The sequence below is a fragment of the Pelobates fuscus genome, chromosome 3 (genome assembly GCF_036172605.1).
Source record: "Pelobates fuscus isolate aPelFus1 chromosome 3, aPelFus1.pri, whole genome shotgun sequence".
Classification (NCBI taxonomy): domain Eukaryota; kingdom Metazoa; phylum Chordata; class Amphibia; order Anura; family Pelobatidae; genus Pelobates; species Pelobates fuscus.
In genome coordinates, this window is record NC_086319.1 from 40,042,659 (window position 1) to 40,068,728 (window position 26,070).

The 26,070-nt window shown below is 37.5% G+C and overlaps 1 protein-coding gene across 2 annotated transcripts in view; it reads right to left on the bottom strand.

Moving 5' to 3' along the window:
* Positions 1-1,331: 1,331 nt before the first annotated feature.
* SCAF11 (SR-related CTD associated factor 11) overlaps positions 1,332-26,070 on the bottom strand; it is a 32,994-nt gene continuing 8,255 nt past the window's right edge. Inside the window, exons 2-15 of one of the 2 annotated variants that reach the window (XM_063446948.1) lie at positions 22,142-22,220; positions 20,353-20,507; positions 19,996-20,073; positions 19,064-19,158; positions 17,639-17,700; positions 15,904-15,944; positions 14,960-15,057; positions 14,780-14,872; positions 14,006-14,112; positions 10,666-13,512; positions 9,517-9,881; positions 6,202-6,417; positions 5,548-5,667; positions 1,332-2,059 (exon numbers count right to left, since the gene is read on the bottom strand). In XM_063446948.1, coding sequence (XP_063303018.1) covers positions 1,946-2,059; positions 5,548-5,667; positions 6,202-6,417; positions 9,517-9,881; positions 10,666-13,512; positions 14,006-14,112; positions 14,780-14,872; positions 14,960-15,057; positions 15,904-15,944; positions 17,639-17,700; positions 19,064-19,158; positions 19,996-20,073; positions 20,353-20,507; positions 22,142-22,202 — 4,452 coding nt within the window. In that variant the 5' untranslated portion in view covers positions 22,203-22,220 and the 3' untranslated portion in view covers positions 1,332-1,945. The remainder of the gene's footprint in view (positions 2,060-5,547; positions 5,668-6,201; positions 6,418-9,516; positions 9,882-10,665; positions 13,513-14,005; positions 14,113-14,779; positions 14,873-14,959; positions 15,058-15,903; positions 15,945-17,638; positions 17,701-19,063; positions 19,159-19,995; positions 20,074-20,352; positions 20,508-22,141; positions 22,221-26,070) is intronic. The other variant, XM_063446949.1, reaches the window with a different exon arrangement.

The window sequence follows — 26,070 nt, forward strand, 5'->3', positions numbered from 1 at the left end:
TTTACCAAACAGCATTTCTGGGAAGTAATAAAAGAGGCGTGTGAAAATGAGTGTCTGTCATTTGACTCTACAAGTCCCTCAAACACCTGGGAAAGGTTCACATGGGGGTAGTGTTGTACCATGGGCAGTAGCAGGGACACCGGGGAGGCCTGTGATGTTTCCTATGAAAAACAAGTGTGTGAGATTCAAAATAAATGCCGAAAGTGTTTCTCCTTTTCCCATTTTATTCATACGTAATGTGTTATGAATACAAAGTATCAAAACAAAGCCCAATCTGTCCTAAAAATAAAAAATGTAGATTTGCACTTAATGAGAAAAAAAAACAAAAAAAAACACACAAAACAAAAAACGATCAATAAAGAAATACAGGTTTTGTATTTGTTTGAACAATTGTCTTAGTCCTTGACGGGTTAAACAAACCTAAGAATTTGCTGTGGCTCTTTTTACAGTACACTAACCTCAATTACTACACCCCCCCCCCCCCCCACCCCACACTTCCCCCCTTACCCTACATACTCTAATACTAAGACAAAATCTGCACAGGTAAATAAATTATACAAAATGTATTCTGTTATTTAATGCTTGTTTGTAATCATAGTTTATGTTTACATTCTATGCATGATCAAAAAAATAAAAATTAAAAAAATATTGCAAGCACAGAATGCAGTCTTACTGGTTCCAGACTATAAAAGGCGAACATTTTGTAACCGTACCCTTACACTTTGTGTGAACTTTCACTTTGTTGCATATTTGGTATCTTTTGCCATGAATCATGGGTGATTTAGTTGTACCACTGTTACATTTAGCGCCATCCTCGCTATTTTGTTTATTCTTTAGACTAGTGGGACACAGGTGTAAAATGGACTATGAAAACAAAAAAAGAAAGTGTGTGCGTGATCTGAAATAAATGCAGAACTTGTTTCCCCAGCTTCTTTTCCCATTCTATATACAGAGTATCAAAAGAAAACCCAAATCTGTCCTAAAAACAAAACAAAACAAAAAAACCATACACCCACAAACAAACACTTAAGTAGTAAAAGTTATCGTTTAAGAAATACAGAGCACAAATACTAGGTTTTCGTTTAAAGTTGAATTACTGTTGGCCTTTAGGAGTTAGACAAATGAATTATTTGCTGTGGCTCTCTTAACAGCTTACAGTACACTAACCTCAATGTCTACATCTAAAGAAATGTGCTTCGGAAGGCACACAAGGCAATTTATGCAAACCAGTGTAGACATTTGGATTTATTACCATAACATTGATATGTTACACATCTACCGTTTAAAAAAAAAAATATATAAAAAAAAATACAAATTCAAGACACAGCCCAAACAAGCAGCATAATATTTATTTGGTGTTGCCATAGTTGGTGTCCATCTTAAAAAAATATATATTTGTAGGACACAGTTTGCAGTAGCATACTGTACTTCTGAAAGTTTGTTTTCTAAACAGGATCTCTATCAAGATACAGACACTCATTGTGTACACTGAAACAGTGTGTCCAGTTAAACTACAAAGGAGTCAAGGAAAACAGGTCACTACAATTAAAGGAAAAACACAGAGTGATTCCTATGATCAGAAGTTTTACCCAACAGATTACATGTACTGTACATACAGTACCTGGCTGAAAACCAAGTATTGAGATAAACATCTCTAATTTTACACACAACTGATTAAGTCAAAATGCTGTACATATCCATACTTTTTCTAGTAAAAACAAAAACAAAAAAATTTCATTTAAGCCTGTTTTGGGAGAGGGTGTGGAGGGAGGGGAAGGGGCGGAAGAAAAATTAAAGATCTCTAAATGGAATTAAATACTACATCAAAAATTATCAAAACCTGATTCCAATCACAGCTGTGAACGATTCTGAGACACACAGAAATTGCACTTTGACAATTACATAAGCAGTCCTTTGTCCATATGTTCCAGTGAAGATTTATTCCTCAAAGTTTTTCCTCCGACCCTTTTTTTCTAGAGTGTTTGTACTTGTCCACGTATGCTTTTATGAGATTAGCTACTTTAGCCGAATCAACTTCTCCACTTTTACTATGGCAAACCTATATTTAAAAAAAAAAAATAAAAATTTAAATTTTTAATGAATATATATTTTAAAGTGTTCACATTCTTCAGTGAATAAATATTACAAATACAAACTTTTTGTCAAGGATGAAGACTGCACCTTTATCTTTGTGTCACCAATAGTTGTTTTTTATAAAATACACAGATTTTTAAAATTTATATTTAAATAGACTTGTTTCCACGCAGGTTGTGTTTAGAATTCAATGCATTTCCTATATTTTGTATAGCATATAGGATTTTACATATTTATTTAAACCGTTCTACAACCAATACATTAAAATAACGCCCACATCCAATGTTTTAACCCATCCATGACTATAAGCGGTTTCACTATGACAGGAAAGAGTATACCTAGTTACTGCCAGATAGAAGAGACTGTTAGATCTGGGTATGGCAGCTGGGACTTCCCAAACCAAGCGCTAGAAACCTCACCATCGCACGTACAGTTTCACTACGACGTTTTGAGTTTGTGAAAGGTCTGTACCTCGTGTTGGGCATCTTTCAAAAGACTGGTGCGATTCATACACACTGACTTTAAGATGCCCATTTTAATTGTGGACGTCTACGTCACTAATTTTTTTTTTAGCAGTCATGGAAATATTAGCTGGGATAAGAAGCATTAGATTATGTGGCTATAAAGTATCACTCATCTTATTTCCAAAGTAGCCAAGATTGTGTTTATAAACCTGTCGAATATCACATATGGCAAGTGTGGACAATAAATGTTCAAATACAGTGCTTCATGGCATTTGCATGGAAAACAATGGGATTTCTGGGAATGCAGATTCTAAACCATAACTAGTGTACACAACATGCTCAGAGCCACGCTCTTCTTCCATGGAAACACACATTGCTTTAGAAATCAAAATGAAAGAAGGGATGCAAGTTATAGTAACTCTGCAGAAGTTCAGAATGAAATCCAAGCAAATAAATATGCCGCAGTACTGCTTCATGCAGAGAAAAGGTAAATAAAAGGACACTGCAGGCACCCAGACCACTTCAGCTAATTGAAGTGGTCTGGGTGCTGAGTCCCTTTTGCACTTAGTGCTGCAATGTAAATAACATTGCAGTTCCAGAGAAACTGCAGTTTACATTGCAGCGCTAAGTTTGCCCACAGTGATATCGGTGGCTCTGCATGAGGACCTCCAGCGTCAGTTTAATGTTTTCCTTTGGGGAAATCCTAAAATCCATGCATGTGCATTAGGCCTCCCCCGCCAACGTCGGTGCGGAGCCTGACCCAGCATCAAGGGAGGGGGAGCGTGAGGTTTAGTTTAAAATAGGGTATTTTAATAATATATATATTCTCAAAATACACATAGAATGAAATTGAATATATATATATATATATATATAAAAAAATATATGCGTAAATTCGTTCCAACTGTATTTTGATAATCGATATGGATATCAAAAATACACGTAGAACGAAATAAATAAAAAAAATATATACACACATCTATATCCATAAGTATACACATACATCACTAAACACACAATCGACCAATATTGAATTTTTTTTTTATTTTTTTTAGAGTGGATACCGATAATCTGAACTTTAACCCCTTAAGGACCAAACTTCTGGAATAAAAGGGAATTATGACGTGTCAGACATGTCATGTGTCCTTAAGGGGTTAAGGCAGATAGCCTGATGTATTCAGTACATTTACCGTTAAAAAATAAATAAAAAATAAGCCTGTTTCAGTTGGCAGTAGATTTGTGTAGAATTTGTATTATTTTTATTATTAAGGTAAATGCACAAAATATACATGCCAGTCAGAATTTATGTTTTCAAGAATATATGTGTGTGCAGTGAGAGTATTTGATTAGTGAATGCAGTGTGTGTATATTTTACATAATTAGGTCATTTTATTAATTAAAATTTGCAGGACGTGCCCGGCTACCCAGGCAGAAAGTCCAGGGAATTTAATTTGCTAGCATTATATTTAACCCTGTAACTTTTCAAGACACCATAAAACATGTACATGGGGGGTACTGTTTTACTTGGAAGACTTCGCTGAATACAAATATTAGTGTTTCAAAACAGTGACATGTATTACAACGATGATATCGTCAGTGAAAGTGACTTTTTTGCATTTCTCACACACAAATGACACACTGACAATATAATTGTTGTGATACGTTTTACGGTTTTGAAACACTAATATTTGTATTCAGCGAAGTCTCCCGAGTATAACAGTGTAACGGCACCCCCAGGCATAAAAGGGGTTAACAGCCGTTTAGTAGATCTTCCCCTTCCAGAGACACAGGCACAGCTACTGTAAACACCAATCCACCGAACTGGAGAAGCATATGAATGCTCTCAAACATATGAATGCTGTAAACAGCCGAATAGGAAAAAACATACGAATAGGTTTACACTCCTAGCTAGAGAGAGATAGATAGAGATATACATGAATAGACCTTTCTGCATAGAAAAATAAAGTATTTAAATGCCGGTCCATAGTCAAAAGGCAGCAGGCAGGCAACCAGGCTCCTCCAATGCACAGTGGCGAGATTGGCCTCATCACAAACAGTACCCCTCATATACAGTGTTTATGGTGTTTTCAAAAGTTACAAAGTCAAATATAAGCCTTGCCTTTCAGGTTTTTCTCATTGAAATTCGCCAGATTGGTTACGTTGCCTTTGAGACCGTATGGAAGCCCACGAATGAAAATTACCCCCATGCTGGCATACCATTTGCAATAGTAGACAACCCAAGGTATTGCAAATGGGGTATGTTTAGTCTTTTTTAGTAGCCACTTGGTCACAAACACTTGCCAAAGTTAGTGTTAATATTTGTGTGTGAAAAATGCAAAAAACTAAATTTGAATGCCATTTTTGGCCAGTGTTTGTGACCAAGTGCCTACTAAAAAAGACTGAACATACCACATTTGCAATACATTAGGTTGTCTACTATTGCAAATGGTATGCCATCATGGGGGAAATTCTCATTACTGGGCTACGTAACCAATCTGGCGAATTTCAATGTGAAAAAAAAACCCTAAAATTGTAACATGGTATATTTGACCCTGTAACTTCCCAGATCACCATAAAACCTGTTTATAGGGGGTACTGTTTTACACGTGATACTTTGCTGAATACAAATATTGTATTTTATTGCAGTAAAAGGAAACCGTATTATGACAGTCGCAGTTAAAATCTTATTTTCTCCCATTTTATTAATATTAAATAAGGTTTCATAGCCAATGATATATATTAAGTGTGGGTGCACTTAATATGAAAGGTGAATTACGGTTGAACAGACATTTAAATTCCAGGTTTGTTTTGATCACAACGTGTACATTTGGCTCAGTCCTCAAGGGGTTAAGTAGGTCTTTATGGGCCAATTCTAGCATACATGTAAGGTGGTGGAAGAAAAGGTTTAAATTAGATTTGACTTATAGGAAGGGAAATGTATTTTACTATGCATTACATATTCTAATAGAGATTCACTGCAATTGCTCACCTTATCTACTGCTTTCTTTACAATCTCCTTATACTCGTCCTTTGTAATATCTTTGTTTTGGTAATATTGTTTTATGGCCATTTTCACTTCATGCGCTGCTCTCTCTTGTATTTGCATTTTCTATAAATCAAACAAAGAAATTTTCAGTACATAAGTAAATACAAAAAGGACAGAAATTCTATTTACCAGCTGATATAATTTTCCATTGAGACCATTAAGTTAATTCTCAAGGCACCTCAGATGGTGATAACATGATATGGTGACATTGGGTTTAATGTTGTCAACCTCAGACAGTTGATAGCCACATTCCTGGCAAGCTCAGCCCAGTCAGAAGTTGGGGCCATAACTTCTTTTATACATCATCTGTGGGTTAGTAACATCTTGGAATAAGTGAAGAACTGACAAGGGAACATTTAGGCCAAAACAGAAGAGTTGGAAATTGCTGAGGGACATGTAACTTTTTGTCCAAAACCATCACCGTCGTCAAAAAAATAAATAAAATAAAAACCATTAAACAAAACCAAAAACATCAAATTACCCACAATTTAGAGAATAAAAACCTCCTTTGTTTTATGGCATGGGAATTTCAAGTGAAAAACAAAACTAAAAAAAAAAAAAAAATGAGACATGCAACAAGGCTAAAAGAAAGTATACCTTTTCTTTCTTCGAGCTATCTGCAGTTGCTTCCACTGTAATAATTTCCTTTCGTGCAGGAGGTTTTATTGATGTATGAGGCGCTTTGCTGAGAGTTGAAGATGCTACACTACCAGAGTTTGGTCCCATTGCTGTTCCAGCTACCAATGCTGCTGTTGGAGCAGGCAAAACTGGTGCAATGAAGTTATTACTTACATGAGAAGCACCGGGATTACCCTGTTTTAAAGAGTTGGGAAGATTAGTGTGCATCATATGTCACTCAATTCACTAATATTAAAGTAAGGCTTATGTTACATTATATTAGGGTATTGTTACATACTTTAAATACACAGTAAAACTTCCCAGCACCCAGAAAATAAATTCTAGGTGCCATGTCTGGATATTGTACTTATATGGACACTGGTTACGTAACAAAATATGGTTTAGTCCTTAATGTAAGTACTTTTATACAGCAGACAAATGAAAGACAAGGTGAAGTAATGACCTCAAAGCGCACCTCACCCATGATATCCACATGATTATTGTGCAATCATATACATCTGGCACACAACCATCAAAAGACAAACAGTATCCTTTCTTTCACTGTAATGGGTTGCAGAAAAATATATCTTATCACAGCATGTCCAATAACTCTTGGTGCAAAGGTGTACCTCACACTGACACCTAGTATAACAATTTGATTTTACTGCCATAGCCGTCTAGCTTGCCAACTAGGTTAGATCACCACAGTACAAGAGCATGTCTTTCTTGCACAGATCAAGCTTGTGAGCTTTAATTGCTGGAGAGGATGCAATGTCTTGTAATTGCTGGAGAGGCTGCAATGTCTTGTAATTGCTGGAGAGGATGCAATGTCTTGTAATTGCTGGAGAGGCTGTCTTGTTCCATACTATTCTATTGGTTCCTACATTCAAAAAGGGGTTCAAAATCTTTGCCTGGAAATTATACATTATTATACATCACATATATGATTATAATATGTGAGCTTAACTTCTGTGGCTGGGAAAGCAATCAAAGTGTTATTAATGGATAATATTCAGGAATTTATTGGATGGAGCAATGTATTAGCAATAACCAGCATGGTTTTAAGAAACATAGGTCATGTCAAAATACCTACGGTAATTGCATTCTACAAAGAAGTTAGAAGTATAGATCAAGGTTTTGCAGTGGATGTGGTCTACTAGGATTTTGACAAGGTGTTGGAAACTGTTCCTCATAATAGGTTAGCGTTACAACTTAAATAAATTGGTCTAGATGAAAATTCTTGTACTTGGGTAGAACAATGGGTTAAAAATAGAACAGTCAAATGGTAAATTTTCAAGCGGTAAGTGGTGTACCTCAGGGTTCTGTTTTGGGACCGCTTCTATTTAACATATTTATGAATTATTTTGAAATAGGCATCAAAAGCCATGTTTCAGTGTTTGCAGAGGACACAGAAGCTGTAAAATAATACAATTTGAGCAGGATATTACTTTCCTGCAGAGGGATTTACATAGATTGGGGACTCAAATGAAATTTAATGTGGAAAAGTGCAAGGCTATGCACTTTGGGGTAAAGAATGTACAGGCAACTTACATCCTAAATTGTACTGAATTAGGGATAACAAATGAGAAGGATTTGGGAATTACGATAGAAAATAAAAGTACCAAGGATATGCAATGTCAAGGGGCATTCATTCTTGGGATGAAAATATACTTTTGCCAGTTTATAAATCACTGGTAAGACCACACCTTAAATGTGCTGTGCATTTTTGGACATCTGCTCTAAAGAAGGATATTATGGCAGTAGAAAAAGTGCAGTGGCGGGCTTCAAAATTGATCAAAGGAATGGAGCATTTTAGATGGAGAAGTTAACAATTTTAAATCTCTTTAGTTTGGAAAAACAGCACCTCAGAGGGGATATGATGGCATTTATACAATTATACTCTGGGCCAATACAAACCATTGTCTGTAAATCTATTCATAAATAGGACAAGAGGTGAAGCATCTAGACTGGAAGATTTAGTTCAAGGCAAAGGGAAGTTATTTTTACAGTAATAAGGATGTGGTATTTTCTGCCTGAAGAGGTGGTTTTATTAGAGACTATACAGATGTTTAAACAGCAATTTGATAAATACATGCAAAAGCATAAGATACAGGGATATACAAATTTTTATTAGTGGGGTAATAGCTTCTTGAACAAGGAGATATCCGACTGCCATTCTGGGGTCAAGGAGGATTTTTTCCTGGTTTGTTTCACAATTGGAAGCACCTCAGACTGGGTTTTTTGCCTTCGTTTGGATCAACAGCCAAAATCAAATGTGAGAAAGGCTGAACTTGATGGACGCATGTCTCTTTTCAGATGTGTAACTATGTAATTTCAGAAAGGGTTACATTGTTTAGATGGGACTGTATTGGGCCATGAGTACATTACAGCCAAAAACAGTTATTGCCAGTCTAGTGGATCAAATGCCCACATTAACAAGCTTATCATGAGTTGATAAATCTGTTTGAATAATACTTTACAAACAATATTGATGATCCCAACATTGGTAAAAGGGAGGTTTAAAACATCCATGCCCACTCTACACCACACAATAGGGTCATGTACATTAAATAGTGAGCAGTTAGTGGTGGGGCAGACCTAATGTAATAGACTGGGAAATAAACACTGGCAGTAGGTGGAGGCTCTAGTAATAATAATAATAATGAGTATATTAATGAATGGGGGCTGCTAAAGTTTTGGCTAGCATTAAATCTATAGAATAAATAATACATGAGGGTAGGAGTCTGGGAGGAATATGGTGAAGCAGCTGTAATGAAGCATACTTTGAAGTACCTATCCCATTGTGCCCTTATAGACTGGGCCTATTTAGGTGGCTCAGCGTTTGTGAGTGAATTTTTTTCATTTTTATCCATCTTCTTTGTTACTATACAATACTGCACTGAGTTATATGTGTGGATAGGTTCTCTCTCTCTATATTTATACCAGCACTCTATTTTTTTCTGTTTGATAACAGTGCCTTAACACTCCTTTTGTTATGGTCATTATTACTTTGAAGTGAGGTCAACAGTTTGTGCATGATATTTACGCACAGTGTGAGTGAGAGATATAGATACACACACCACAATACAGCTTTTTCAAATTCTGATTCAGAATGCAGTCTCCAGCAAAAGAGTCCCACTTACATGTTTGCAGACAAATCACTAGTTATGTGAGAATGTTGCATCTTTCAGATCAATTCATCTCTTAGTTTGCTTGGCTGACCAAAATGCAGGTCCACAGTGTATATTTATGTATGCAGAAATAAATAAAAGAAACCCTACACACAAACCATACCTGTGGTGGTTTTCCCTCCTGCTGCGAAGCTACATAGCTGACTTGTTGGGATGGTGGCGGAGGAGGCGGTGGAGGTGGCAGTCCCTGAGACACACTTGTAGAAGCAGAAACCTGGACAATAGGTATCCCTGGATGTATATGCATGGGTAACTGTGGATGGATGCTATATGGATTATGCTGCATGTTCACCATTGGAGGAGGAGGGACGTTCACAGAATATGGAAACATATTCATGGGTTGGATTGGAGGTGGATTGATTTGCTGTTGCACTACATTCATTTGAGGAGGCATCAGGTTTACAGGCATCTGTGGACTTTCAGTTGGCTGACTCACTTGGTCTTTGATGGGCTGATCTATTTTGAGAGCTGAATAAAAAAATATATATATATATATATTTACATATATTTCCAAATTTATATTTAGCTTACTTTTGACAGATATGCAATATATCCCCAATTATTCCATGTGTTACAGAGACTCTCCAAGCTCCATAGCCATCTACCATTGCTGAAGAAAAAAAAAATCCCCTTAAAAGCATTTACATTGCATTTCCTATGTCAGTAATGCACCACTGACTAAATGGTACAAGTGTTCCAATTTATAAAACCTTAGTACCACAAGAGTGAAATCTAACGTAAAAGCTGTACCAAAATGGAAACTGAGCTTTAACATTTCAATATTTTACCAAATTTTAGTTGCAAAAAAAAAAAAAAAAAATATAAAAAAAAATATATATATTCTATATGCTTACTTTTCAATTCGGGCTAGAGCCAATCTTCTTAAAATGTATTAGATTTTTATAGCTATTCATAAATTTAAAAATAAAATAAAAATGTGTTCGCTACATAAAACTAACAGGACTCAAGTGAGAATACAAATCCAAATTATGGGGGGCTTTTAGGATCGACATAATTTACTACTGAGGGTGAATGGAATTAGCACTATACTTTTACCCAAACCAATGTACAGTTAGATCTAGCTATAGTAATTAAAATATATACCTTTTCCATTACGTTTACAATTTCCTACTCTTTATTTAGGACATGGAATATTTTTCGTTGTTTTATAACTCATGAAGTTTAAATTGTCCCAAGTCAGTCACTGAAATACAGGAGTTCTACAGAACTACAAAAACAGGACATCACTAACCTTGGTCCGTAGTCTCCTCTTGCCTTGGCCAAACAGGCTGCGAGCCAGTAGGGGCCTTTCCTCTTTTGGAATAGTAATTTTGCACATCAGCCGGAAGAGTTTTTCTTACAGCCCAGCTTGATGCAGAAGACCAACCAGAGCGATCAGCAGGAGAATCAAATTGCTCTTGTTCATATTTAGGCTTGTAATTTCTCTGTTCGTTGAATCGTGAAGACTCATGCCCTGAACTGTTAGAATTTCCTGAGAAGGGCGGTCTATTATTCCATCGATTTTCATTTTGGTCTCCATAACCAAATCCACCACGGAAGCCACCTCTTCCACGTCCACGGCCACCACGGCTACGGGGTGATTTCCAATCCAAGTTAGTAGCTTTAGTCCACGAATCCCCAGCATTATAATTGTTACTGTCCCATTGAGAACCCCTTGGAGAAACTCTTGATCTGTGTGATCCTTGTCCTCTCGTTTCAACAGATTTCATCTTTTCCACTACCCAGTCTGGGTAATCATTCTGATTTGAATTGTCCTGATATGACTCAGGTGACTCTCTACTCATTTCATGTCTTTCCCTTCTAAAACTGTCAGTTTTTTCTTGTTCATTCCTTCTGTACCTTTCATTTCCCCTAGGACTCTTCCAGTTGTCGTATTGTCGTCTCTCCCTCCATGGGGGTGAACTACAATCAGCTTCATTTCTATCAGGTGGCGGACATTTATTTCTTCCCATACTACGTGATGGAGATCTTGATCGAGACCTACTTTTAGATTTTGATCTGGATTGTCTTCTATGCCATCTTCCTCTGCTTCGCCCTTTCCACTGACCTCCTTGATCACGATTCCCATCTCTATCTCTGCTACGTGATCTAGATCTACGTTTACCAGGAGAGTCTCTACCTCTGGAGTGGGATCTTGGTCTCTCTTTTACATCAGTTTTTTGAGGGGACCATGTTGTTGATGGAGAATGAAACCTTGACCTTCTAGGCCGAGATTCTTTTGATTTCATGTCATCTGATTTCTCATCAACACCCTGCGGGACATTAGTGGTTTGGGGTTTCAGCTCCTCTTTTTGCACATGGACTTCAGCACTAGATTCTGAGGAATTTATTTTATTTATTTCTTTTTGTTGTTCGATTTCTGAACCATTATCATCACTATCAGACTCGCACTCCATTTCTACAGATTCATTGTTATCTTCTTCACAGAAGACCTTTGGCTGTTCATTATTTTGAACAGGGGGAATTCCACTATCTGTATCAATATTAGATAGCCTGAAAGAAGCTTGAGAGTTGGTATTCCCCATTACATCCACAGGTATTGCAGATGGTTTAACTTCATTTTTATAAGCATCATGAAATCCCTCTTTCGAACTAGAGTTAATTACATCTGGCTGTGAATGCTGAAGTGCAGGTGTAGCACTTTGCATTTCAGGGATACATTTATTGCATTCCTCCGGCACAATTGTGGTTTCTTTCCCTTCAACACTTTCTTTTAGTTCGGTATTTTGAACATTCGCAGATAGCCCATTCGCTTCTTCACTTACAAAATTATTTTCATTTGACAAGCATGAGTCCTCTTGAGCAGCTCTTTCCCCTGTCTGCATTTCAGAACTGGGGACATCATTTTCACAAACAGAAGCGGGTGAATCTGCCAAATCTGACAGCTTCCCTTTATCTGGAAAAAGCGTTTCCTCATCCTTAGACGACATAACCTCATTTTCTGAGGAAGGAAGATGAGGAGAGAGATGCCCATTCTTTGAGTCAGGTAAGTCATTAGGTTCTGTGCATTCTGACTTGTAACCTTCCAGAGAAGATTCAACTGAGCCCTCCTCCTTAGATATCACATCATCGAGAGGAGGAGAATCAGAACCCTTTGATTCAGGACTAGATTTAGGGGATGAATTTACTCTGTCAGAATCAAGCTGCTTTACAGAAGCAGGAGAAGAAGCAGGTGAGAAGTCTGGGGGTTCTAGATTATCAGAATGCTGGTGCTCCTCAGGCGCAGGAGATGAAGAGTCATCTCCCTCAGAAGACACTGGCTTTTTACAATCTGAAGATTCTTCTCCTTCTGAGTTTGATGAACTCTTAACAACCACGGATTTCGGCAAAGGATCATTCTCTGAATCAGACTGTTTTTCAGAGGCCGTGGAGGCGGGTGATCTTACCTCCTTGGAACAATGGTCATTTTTTAAAACTGAAGAATATGCAAAGTCCTCTAGATCAGACTCTTGCTCATCCTGAGAGACTGGAAAATTGCATTTTTCATCAGAACTATATGCAGTCTGTGCACGTGGGGTCACGGGTCCCATTTCATCTTCAGACTGGGTTTGAACCGGAGAGACACAAGGTGAAGACTGAGAGTCCATGTGCTCTGGAATCTTTTCTACATTATGTGTAGAAGAGGACTCAATATCGGAATCTGCCATTTCTAACAAACTATCCCCAGAAACCTTGCGCTTTTTCTCAAGTTCTGGTTCTGACTCATCTGCAGAATTTTCCTTGCTTCCACTAGATTCCTCTTGGGTTTGTGTTGTGGATTTAAGACGTTTCCTGGTTTGAGATCTTTTTTTAGGCGCCCTTTTTCTTGGTTTTGTGGGGGGTTTTACAGAATGGCCAGCTGAGGAAACACTTGCAGAAGAATTATTATTGCAACCTGTATCACGATCTGAATTACTGGACTTTGGGGAGCTTGGAAGTTGACTCAAATCTTCAGATTTGCTATTTCGTGTAGATCTCCTTCTGGTACTAGTCTGTGGAGCCTTTCTTCTTGAGCCTCTTCCATTTGATGCACCAGAAGCAGCCTTTTTCTCTGTGCCATCCTGAGCACTAGAATTAACACATTTTCTTGTTGAAAACCCTATTTGCAAATACAAAATAAAAAAAATAAAAATAAAGCTGACACAGCAAATTCAAAGACTTTTCTGCTTCACAACCCAACATTGTGTAAAAGTCTAATTACAAGGAGCTTAGGATAATATAAGATTGTTTTATATTCTATACAAAGTCAACACTAGCAAGGTATGTTTTGAAGATGCCTAAAGACTTAATTCTGAAGGTAGGAAGAAAATATATAATTTTGGCCAGATGTCTAATGTAGTTACAGAAATACATGTGAAAGAGGAACTATGTTTATGCATGCAGGAACTGGAATAACAACCGGGGGGGGGGGGGGGGGGTCAGACTTATTCGTGAAATCCAAAAACCATGTTTGATTTATCAGCTACAAGACAGACAGACAGACATATTATGCCAAACTTTGCTCAATAATGGAAGAAAAGATATTAATGAGCATTTGAAAAAGTATGAAAAATGTATTGCGAAATTCCACTGGAAAAATAAATAAAAATTACCTTGGTTCCTTATGGAAGTACTGCATAATGGAGGGACATATTCATCCAAGATAGACGTAGCTACAGAGGGAGTGAGTGCTTCAATTGCAGCAGAAAGAGACACGTGGCTACAAATAAAAAGATAAGTTTGGGCTAGCATAGAAGGGGTTGGTGTAATTTACACAATTCAAGTCAAGTGTATATTTTTCATTCACCGTTGTCAGTAATAAACGCATACAGATTGTTCTAGAAAGAAGGGTCCTGCCCAAGCCTGGTGTTAAATGGGTTATTAAAAAAATAAAAGCTATTTTGCTGCACAATTCAGCCATACAAGTTTAAGCGGCTAGAGTGGCCATTAATTTTCAGAGGATTACTACTGGGATTTCAACATTTACTCCTACACCTTTGGCCAAAAAATAAAATAAAATAAAACCAGCTGGCAGCAGCTTCTAACCAATGCATTGGACTACCTTATGCCACCATCGAGTACGATAGATTGGCACAATGGTCTTGCCATGACAATTTTCTCCTTTTCGTCAATTGAAATTATATTTACAGTATTTATGTATGACCACCCCTGTTGGAGGAAGAAACAGAATAGGAGAAAAGGACTATGTAAAAGGTCAGAATAGGAGAAAAGGACTATGTAAAAGGTCAGAGCAGGGAAAAGATAAATCCCAAAAAGGGGTTGGAGGAGTGGAGTGTGGAAGCAAAAAGTGTAAAAATAAATAAAATCTAAATTTGTTGTTTTTTTTGTAGAAAAGAACATTCACCCACAGCTTTGAAAATACTTACTATTCCGATTTTCTTACTACTGCTGGCCTAAGATATTTGAGTCCCGCCCTCTTCTGTTGTATTAAATCGGTTTCACCATCTTCGGAAAGGTCACTAAAACCAAAGAGAGAATGCTTCTTTAATTGTCCATTTACACAGAGAGAGACACACACAAAGTTCGAAAAGTATGGAAAGACTTACCATATACTGACATGGGGCAACCCAGGTAGGCCATCTAGTGGACATACATCCATGAAATCACTAGTATTACAATGTTCGGTCAAGCTTAACATCTTGAACTGTAATAATAAAATAAATAAAAAATACAAAAATAGTATCATAAACAAATGCAAACAGACCATGCATCCCTATTAAGAGGTTTTTAATTAAAAAAAAAATAATAAAAAAAAAATTTAAGTTTAGTTTAAAAAAAATTGACAATCCAGGCTGACTAATGATGCAAACATACACTAATACATATATCACCTTTAACGGGGCACTACAAGCACCATAACCGGCTTTAGTGCTTATGGTTGCAGCACGACCCAAGCATCTTCCCTCAGTTTTATGTCAAAGCACTGGAACAGTTTGACAGAGGTTTTTTTTTGTGTGCCTTTGACCCAGTAACTTACTTGTCACACTTAAAATGTTTAATATATGTACTAAGTCAGTATAAACAATTGCAAAGCACGAACAACTCCTTTTGGGCAAATGTCAAAATATGCCATCAAATGAGAGGTTTTGATTTGCACATGAAGTGAAAATGCATATAGTTTGGTAAGGCAAAATTATTCTAATTGAATACAAATTAAAAAACAACTTCCAACTGAAGAGGAAAACAACAACAAAAAAAAAAAGTAAATTTTATAAATTAACTTGCAGTCTGTTTTAACACATTGATCTGCTAAAATAAAGAGAACACACATTAACAGGACAACACAACATAGACATTTATATTAGACATGTGCAAAAATTAGGAATAAGCAGTTCGTCTGAATAAACTTGGCAAACAAACTGTTTTGAATTGTATCCGTAGAGTAAATTTGTTTGAAACTGCTTCAAACTAATGTTTGCACAAGTCTAATTTATACTTTCATTTCTCTTTCATGTGTCAGATTGGTTTGCAGTTGGTTTACATTAATTACCTCCATTTCAGACTCCGGTTTCTCTTTCATTGTAATGCATCCTACAAAATAAATAGAATTCATATCAGTTTCAATGCTGGACAGATACAAGATCAGTTGTGAAACCACTTGCAAATTCTTTGAGTACTCACATGGAGAGGGTGCCAGGACCCTCCTGACACCATAAACATAACAGATTGTCATGGTGGTTATGGTGCTTGGAGTGTGCCTTTAAATTTAATAAACCTTTGAAATACTGGATAAAATGGGTAGCTGCAAAATGTGTGTCCAAAACCTCAATAATTTTAAGGTTGCTTACCAATAACCCTTTTTGGAAACAGTTTGGTTAAAACAAATTGCACAGACAATTTATGTAAGAAAAAAAAAAGGTTTTCCCTTTCTTAAAGAAACACTCCTACCCACATAACTTAAGTAGTATGTAGCATTTCTCTAAATCAGCACCCAATGATAGGCAGAGCATCAGCGCCCACCCACACTTTGAGGAAGGAAGTCAGGAAGCTGTGTGCTGGCTCATCAACTTAAGGTGGTAAATCATTTTGCAGCCGTTTAACTCCTAAAGTTGAAGCTCCTGAAAGAAAGACTATACTGCCTCATTAAAAAAATTAAAAGAACAGTTCCCTAATAGAATATTACCAAATAAGAAAAAAAACAGGCAGCACTCCAGGATATAGAAGGTGAATTTGTAGGTTCACCACCTCACCAAAATAAGTGCCTTAATCAATGCATTAAAACGTTGCACTTATTTTGGTTAGGTGGTGAACCCACAAATAAATACACCTTCTATATCCTGGAGTGCTGCCTGTGTTTCTCTTCTTTGATCCTACATTGGTGGATTCAGCGGTGTCCATCCTACACACAGAGCGCCCCCTTGGTGGAAGGCTGGAGTATATGTGCAGGACCCGAGTGCAGGGTATTCTGGTTTTAATGGAATATTACCATCCCCCCTCATAACTTAAGAGTGCTTTTAAAAGCTCCAAGAACTTAAAAAGGTTGGAACTGGACAGACACGAGTCTTTCCTGCAGCCAACCAAAGGAAGGATCCAAATGAAAGCATACTGCACAGTCTGATCATTGACCATGGTAACATCACAAGTGACCTTCCACTATCCTACAAGTGCATTAAAATAAAAATGCATAAATGCACAATATCTGTCAAACTATTAAAACAAAACCCCATGTGACTAACATTGAACATTATAAATTAAATATTTAACAAGCAATTTGTTTAATTGTATATAACGAATGTTTGCTCTCCCAGCCCCCCTCTCTCCATTCTGTGTCTCTCCTGGTTGTAAATACCTTTTTTATAACGGTCTTATTGCCATCCCTGTTCCTTAGACCTTACTTCCCACACCAAGCTCCAAACAATACAAATTTTTTTTTTTTTCTAAAACAGAAGTGCTCAAGAGCATTTCTTGTCATCATGTACTTAGTGTTCTACATTAATAGTCAGCCATACACTCCTCTCACTAGAAGCAGATTTTCTTATATCACTAAACCCCACTCGATTGCATGATTCTACAACTATACAAGGTACACACTAGGATTCTGCTCTCTCTATGTACAAATCCCTTCATAATTCAGGTAACCGCTTTCGCGATATTGCAGTGTATTGACGATATATGCAATGTGGAAGATATACAGACATTTTCGATTCATAAAATACTGTTTAATAGTACTGTGAATTTGTGTAGAAACAGGACAATTACATTTTCCAAACACAAAGAAAACTTACGGTTATTCTCCAGCTTGCTTAATTGGGCGTTCGGACTTGAAAATTCTTTGTTTGCATCCATTCTGTTTGTAATAAAATAAATCTCAGTTAATACATACTTGTCAAACATTATGCCCTAAAATAGGAATGAATAAATGCAATATGACTGTAGTGTGGCTGTATTTGATGATAATGCGATGGGTGTGTTTTACAGAAGAGAAAATATAAACAAATTTGTCCGAATGTGAAAATGAACCTGGCTTTTGTTGCCACCCCTTGTAATGAGCTGTTCTCACATGAGCAACAGAGGACTAGGATATGTGCATAACAGTGATGTGGCTCCTATCAGACCAAGTAACCAGGGCATGGAGTGTGGAAACAAGATGAAGGTGCAGAGGAGAAAAAAAAATAAAAAATATACAGCCTCACTCAACTCCGTGAAAGACTGCATGTTCCATCCTGCAGTGAAACGCCTACCACTCTCAGGCCTCACTCAACTCAGTGAAAGACTGCATTTTCCATCCTGCAGTGAAACACCTACCACTCTCAGGTACTGACTGAAGCTGGAAGATACTCCACCTCCTGTATTGCTAACATTCTCATGTATTACTATAGATTTGGAACCATTTTACCTGTAGTTTGTAATATTTTGTGCATGCAGTATGTACTATAGTCATTTAATGTTTCTGACCAATATTTCATGTAGACAGTTATTAATATTTTGGGTGATAGAATTTGGTTGCTAAACTTTAATAGTATAAAACACATGAATACTCTACCCCTCACCTGCCCCCCCCCCCCCCTTCTCCTCCCCAGTTGTAAATACCTCCATATGACTGTTTAATCCCATTCTCTGTTCTTCAGGCCTCACTCAAATCAGTGAAAGACTGCATTTTCTCTCCCCACTTCCCACCCACCCAAGCTCCCCCTAAATATATAGTATGCTCCTCCAGCTGTTTGAGATTCTCACCTAATTACCTCTTCATTCCCCTAACATCTTACCAATAGCTGCTTCTCTGTTAACTCGTTCAGCCATCACCTCCAAACTTCCCCTGCTACCTCTTGTCTCAAATCCCCATGGTATCCTTTAGATTGTAAGCTCACGGGCCATCTAGCCAAGCACTTTGTATAAAAGAGCTCCAATGGTTAGATATCAGCTTACGGGCAGGGCTCTCTTACCTCTTGTATTTGTCTGTGTATATTGTATGTTTCTCCACTAATTGTACAGCGCTGCGGAATCTGTTGGCGCTTTATAAATAGCAATAATACATAAATATATATCAAACGTCACTTTCCCCTCCACCCAGGGACTTGTCACTATTCACCATCCCCTGTTCCTCATCAATGAACCAGATTTTACTTTCTACAGGTCCACAAAAATAAGCCATGGAGTGGTATGGCTTATAGACCTAAGAATTGAAAAGGATTAGATTTTATTTTACGGACCTGTACCGGAATTTCGCTTTAACACAGCAGAAGGAATAGCGTTGATTGCCATTGCAGCAGCACCTCTCCCTTGGCCTTCTTGCCTTTACTTTGATCTTAATGAGGGAAAGAAAGGTTCCATTTAGCGCCTGTAGATTTATTTTCCCAACCAATCAATCAATTCCCAAGTGGTATGAATTTTAAAGAGCCAATATTAAGCAGAAGAAAGTCTGCTAAACCAAGAATGAAATATGTACTGAAATAGCAAACCGTTTCATTAAATATATATATTTTTTTAATGTAACTAAAAATCTTATTGTATTAAATTATTGTCTTAAACAGCTCAATAGTGAAGTTTCACCTGCCATGTGAACAGGAGTTAAACGCACATTAACAGATGTAATTTACATGAATACAATTCTCTAGTTTTGACACCTAGACATGGGTGCAATTTAATGATACTTTAGAAATTGTATTATCCAACAATCTGTGGAACTCACTCATTTTTAAAACCAATTTGTACTGTATATGGCAGAAAGTTAGCTGCTTGTACCAGTCATTTTATTTGTTAATCAATATTTAATTTGTTACAATTCCTCATGTAAATTTTTCACCAGTTATAATGCTCCACTAACACTCAATGGCCTTAATAAAATATGACCACATATGTTTAGCAAAATGGTGTCACAGCCACCTGTCAGAATAAAAGTGTAGTCTTTACTGCCGGTCACATAACATTAACGACCGAACAAGACCAGAATTTCATAGAATGTGTGTAATATGAAGCATGTACAAGAACAATGGAAAATTATCTTCTCACTGTGACAACTGACAAATAATTGAGTACTAACTACACGAATAGCAATGTCCAGCAATTGTAGTTATTAGGGATTTACATATTAAATGCATATAGAACGGAGATCAAAAGCAAAGCCTGAAACAAGAATACGTACCTTTGTACATCCATCAGCAGGAGTTATTTTGTAGACTACTTGAAACGGTTTGCGGTCAACAGGGCAAGAGGTTGATGTCTGTTAAATGGACAAGAGAAAAAAAAAAAAAACATAGGTTATTATAAAAACAAACCTAAAATTAGACTACTAATCAACAAAACAAAAAAAACCACACCTCACCCTCTGTCACACACCCAGTTTGGCTTCAGATTTTAATTTCAACGGACAGTTAGTCTCAATGCATTATTTCTAATAGATAAATGCCAATAATAAACTATGAAGATTAATGGATTATTTACTCGAAAAAAAAAAAAAAAAACCAAGTAATTATTTGCCATTTTTACTCTTTCCACTTACTTCAGACCACTTAAGAATGCAGTTAACACAGAAAGCATGGTAACAGTTTTCTGGAAAACCAACATCTTGGGTGAGAAAGTTCAGACATATGGGACATCTCTCTGATGGATTGGGAGCTGTAACAAGGGTCCGATTAACATCTTTATTGTCTTCACCTGCAAAATCAGATTGCAATACATATTAGAACAGCTTAGATTTTACAGAAGTCGAAGTAACATTTTTCCACTTTTTTCTTAGTGTTACACAGTAGTTTTACATAAAAAATACAGTCTGTGTTCATCATAGACAACAGTATCAGGGTCACCCTTGTGGGAGAACTTCAGCAGCAGTTTCACCCCCAACAGTGACACAATTTTAACATTACTATAATAAATAAGTGGTACAAATGATACTAAGCACTGCCAAGTAACTCACTGATAGGAAGCACACTAAGAATCCATTTCCATTAAAAGGAGCACGACAAACACCATAACCACTACAGTGCATTGCAGTGGTCATAGTGCAAGAAGAATCCTGGCGTCCACCCATTGTAAGCAGTCAAACCATTTTAGAATGGTTTGACTTTTTACATGGGAACCACCTCATGTTTCCACTACAGCCAACATTGGGCCAGAGGTTGGATTAGGAGCTTATTGTTCTAAGACACTAAGCAAAGCCCTGCAGTACCGAACACAGTTCTTTTGCCTTCTTTTGGATCAACGGCAAAAAACAAATGTAAGGAAGGCTTGATGGACGCAAGTCTCTTTTCAGCTATGTAACTACTATGTAACTCCGGGTAAAAAAAGGAAATACATTCTAAAATTGTTTGACTACTTGCAATGGGGAGCACCATAACCCCTACAGCATGCTATTATGGTTATGGTGCTTGAAGTGTTCCATTAAGACAGAAGTAAACTCATCTCTACAAGTATACTGAACTGTAATTTGTTAAAGTTTCCCCTCTGAGCGGCAAACATATTACACACACTGCTGTGGCAATAAAGAATATTTTTTTAAAAAATAAATAACTTGTAACAGAATGCAGTTAATTAATGCCCAAATAACTTCTGTGAACATTAAAACATGTTTCAAAGGATAAGATGTCATTTGCCCTTTGTAGAGGAATCCACTGCCATTTTATGGAATACAGGTTCCGCAAATATCAGTGGATGTCAATGTAACCCACACAAGCACCGTTAAAGGAACACTATAGTCACCTAAATTACTATAGCTTAATAAAGCAGTTTTAGTGTATAGATCATTCCCCTGCAAGTTCACTGTCATTTAGGAGTTAAATCACTTTGTTTCTGTTTATGCAGCCCTAGCCACACCTCCCCTGGCTATGATTGACAGAGCCTGCATGAAAAAAAAAACTGGTTTCACTTTCAAACAGATGTAATTTACCTTAAATAATTGTATCTCAATCTCTAAATTGAACTTTAATCACATACAGGAGGCTCTTGCAGGGTCTAGCAAGCTATTAACATAGCAGGGGATAAGAAAATCTTAATTAAACAGAACTTGTAATAAAGAAAGCCTAAATAGGGCTCTCTTTACAGGAAGTGTTTATGGAAGGCTGTGCAAGTCACATGCAGGGAGGTGTGACTAGGGTTCATAAACAAAGGGATTTAACTCCTAAATGGCAGAGGATTGAGCAGTGAGGATGCATGGGGCATGTTATATACACCAAAACTGCTTCATTAAGCTAGAGTCGTTCAGGTGACTATAGTGTCCCTTTAAGAAAAGGCAAAAGATACACACACTGGGGGAACTGATAAAATACAACAAAGTGACCAAGATTAAGCCTTACCATCATTTTCTGTAGGTGACTGTTCATCTGCTCCCGATGAATATAAATGTTTGTTCTGCATTTTTTAACTCCGCAACCACTATAAAGTAAACAAAATAAGATTAAAAATTATATACCGTAGTTCAACAGACATGATTTGGTTTCACAGACCCACATTTTTCTGCCCCTCCTAAATAGTGGGTTGTTTTTTGTAATAACACTGTTGTATATGCTATCAGAAAGTACAATAAAAAGGATTCTGGGAGATGTAGTTCAGGTAACAGCTGTCCCAGAAACTTCTGCTACAAGCAGAACTGAAGATATACACAGAGCTTTCAATGCTCCTGCACATTAAAACAGGCAGCTTGACAGATATTAAAGATTGAGATAGCTTATGTGAGCAAGTGACTCACATTTCTTATCTCTCCAAAAAGAGGCAAACAGTTTCACTACTTATATTGTGTCACCGTACTCCCTATAGTATGCCTCCATAACCAGTTCTCCGTTATTTAGATTCATATTTAAGGGCCCCAACATTTATTTACTCACCAGGGCTGGCTGCCTAAAAGGTAGATCAACAGACGTAGAACTAAAAGTCCCTTGATGCTTTGCATGCCTTTAGAATGACAAAGCATCATGGAAGCTGTATTTTTAAACATTCAGGGAACTACCTTTTGGGCACCTCTGCACTATGGTATAATATGCACGTAGGCCCTTTAAAAATCAAGATATAGACTTTAGGCACATCAAGCCCATGATGCTTTGCCAGCATTATGTGTGTAAGAGCATTATGGGGGATGTAGTCCACAACATCTGGAGAGCCGAAGGTTGCCTATCCCTGCACTACACAAACACATTCACTAATCAAATACTCACTGCATCCACTACACACATTCTTGAAAACATGAAAAGTTCTGACTGGCATGTATATTTTGTGCATCTCTTTTAAAAAAAAAAAAAAAGGAAATATCGGTCGATCCCTATCAAATACAACAACTATAAGCGTTGCAGAGATCTAAAAACTCTACTTGCCCTTACCAATATCTTGAATGAATAATGAGAAAGTGAAACTACATCACCACCATGTGGCTGCTTCAGTTGCCATGAGCAGTTTTTGTTTTATTTGTCAAACTGCTTGTAAAGAGTTTGACAAAATTTAGAGAAATAAGCTATAGTGGTTATGGTGCTTGGAAAGCTATATTACTACTTGATACAGAAACCGCTTAAAATCCCCAGAGCATATATCTGGGGGGAAATATTTAGATTTTCACGTACAGGAAGACAAATTCTCAGCACCAGTATTTATTTCTGTGTCACCTCTGCAACCTTTTACAATGTATTACTGACAGTCTGAAAGAGACTGGTTTCAGCTGTAAAGTAAACATGCTCTTTTTTTTTTTTTTTTTTTTTTAAATAAAGAAGTTCATTGCACCTTATGGACCAACTCAAAAGGTGCAATACTTGACTGAACTTACATTTTATTTTATTTTTTAAGTCACTCAATAGTTATTCCTAACTCAACAGTGAACATCTTGTCACACTTAGTGGGTAATCTGCACATGCTTAAAGCAACACTACAAGAACTATTGGTACCAAAGAGCTGCCCTGGTGCTGTCACACCGTAAGTAGTAAATTGTTTTAGTATGACTTGACAACATACCTGGATCTCAATCTATAGAGACACTTGGATTTTTGTAAACCATATTTATTTAGTAAAAAAATAAAAAAAATAAAGCAGTTTACTACTTACTGTGGGACATCGCCAAGTAACTCCCGGCAGTCTGTAATGCGTGCGTTTTTCTTTAAATAGATTTACTTCAAGCATCATGACCACTTCAGTGATTTGATATTGATTAATTTAAACGTAGCTTTTGGTTCAAGTAGCATTTACTGGCATATAAAAATATAAACAAATAAAATAAAGCAAAATATAATCACATGCTGGACCCAAGTGCTACTCCCTGTAGCGTGATCCTTCTCTGATTACATTTTTCCTCAGTGCAGGAGGAAGTAAGGGAGGACATAATTGTCTGTTACCAGAATTTGTTCTGAAGACAGACTCCCAATACACACACAGAATAAAAAAATAATAATAAATAAAAATAAAAAAAATGACCCAGATTGGTACTCTACCTCTAACAGCAATGTGCATGCGTTCCCTTAAAAGGGACACTCCAGGCACCCAGACCACTTTTGCCCATTGGAGTGGTCTGGGTGCCAACTCCCCCTACTCTTATCCCTGCTACTGTAAATATTGCAGTTTTCATAAACTGCAATATTTACATTGCACGGTTTACTCCTCCTCTAGTGGCGGTCTACTAGACAGCCACTAGGGGGCACTTCCTGGTTTCTAGCACAGGTTTTCTGTCCTAGAGCGTCGCTGGACATCCTCATGCTGTGTGAGGACCTCCAGCGTCACTCAATTCCCCATAGGAAAGCATTTTCAATGCTTTCCTATGGAGAGGTCTAATGCGCATTAGGTCTCCCCCGCCGGTGGCCACGCATGCGCGAACGGTCTCCCCCACCGGATGACGTCAGCGGGGGAAGAGCGTGGGCGGACCTGAAAGCCAAGGGACATCAGCAGGTAAGTCACTGAAGGGGTTTTCACACCTTCAGCAACATGGGATGAGTGGTGGGAAGGAGAGGGTACCTGCAGTGCCAGGAAAACTGTTTTCCTGGCACTGGAGTGTCCCTTTAACCCTGCTTATGGGAGGAGTGACATCACAGAAGGAAAAATTGGAGGGAGAACTTTGTGTTGGCGCATGGTCACAGGTGAGCATATATATTTTTTCTTCTTTTGTTCCTAGAAGTGGTAAGGGGAGCGAGAACGTTTATACCAACCAAAATCTGATTAAAACATGGTCTTGCAAGATTTGAAAAGTTCTCCTCTCTTCAGCCAACTTGATAATGCAGAATACAGTAGTTCTAAACCTATAGACTGTAAGCTTGTTTGAGCAGAGAACCTATTGTTCCTGTAACTTTTCGTGTAATTGTTCTTTTTATAGTTAAATCCCCCCTCTCATAATATTGTAAAGCGCTACGGAATCTGTTGGCGTGATATAAATGGCGATAATAAAAATAATTCCTAGCTCACTGACACCGTACAAGTATTTATTTTATTTTTTTCCATCTAAGGCCTATCCAAAAAGAGGTTATTAGAGTTTGGGGAGCTGCAACACGCCACTAATTCAAGGGAATGAAAAAACAAAAAAAATACATTTCAAAATATTGATTTGACTGCAATTTCTCTATTTGTGAATAGCCAAATGTGCAAACCTATTGAAATTTAGACCATTTTAGCCAACTGAATTTCAGTATACTTTTAAAGGAACACCACAGGGTCAGGAACACAAACATTTATTACGGACCCTTTTGTGTTAAAACCACCATCTAGTCCCCCGGCCTCTCTAAATATAGTAAAATCTTGCCTTTATTCAAGTCTGCCGCTCCTGGCTCTGCCCCTGTCTGCTGACATCAGAGGTGGTGGTCTGAACAGATCACAATGCTTTCCCATAGGATTGGCAGAGACTGTCAAGGAGGCAGATCAGGGGCAGAGCCAGCACAAGTCAAACACCGCCCTGGCCAATCAGTACCTCCTCAGAGATGAATGGAATCAATGCATCTCTATGAGGAAAGTTCAGTGTCTGCAGAGGGCGGAGACACTGAATGGCAGTGCTGCTTATTCTGCAGCACTGACCAAGGAAGAACCTCTAGCAGCCATCTGAGGAGTGGCCAGTGAAGTTATCACTAGGTTGTAATGTAAACGCTGCATTTTCTCTGAAAAGAATGTTTATTGCAAAAAGCCTGAAGGGAATGATTCCACTCGCCAGAACAGATGCAATAAGCTGTAGTTGTTGTGGTGACCATAGTATCCCTTTAAACTAAAATGTACTGGTTTGGGGTTATAGCTCATGCCCCTGCAGTCAGGTAAAACTAATGTCAAATCACTT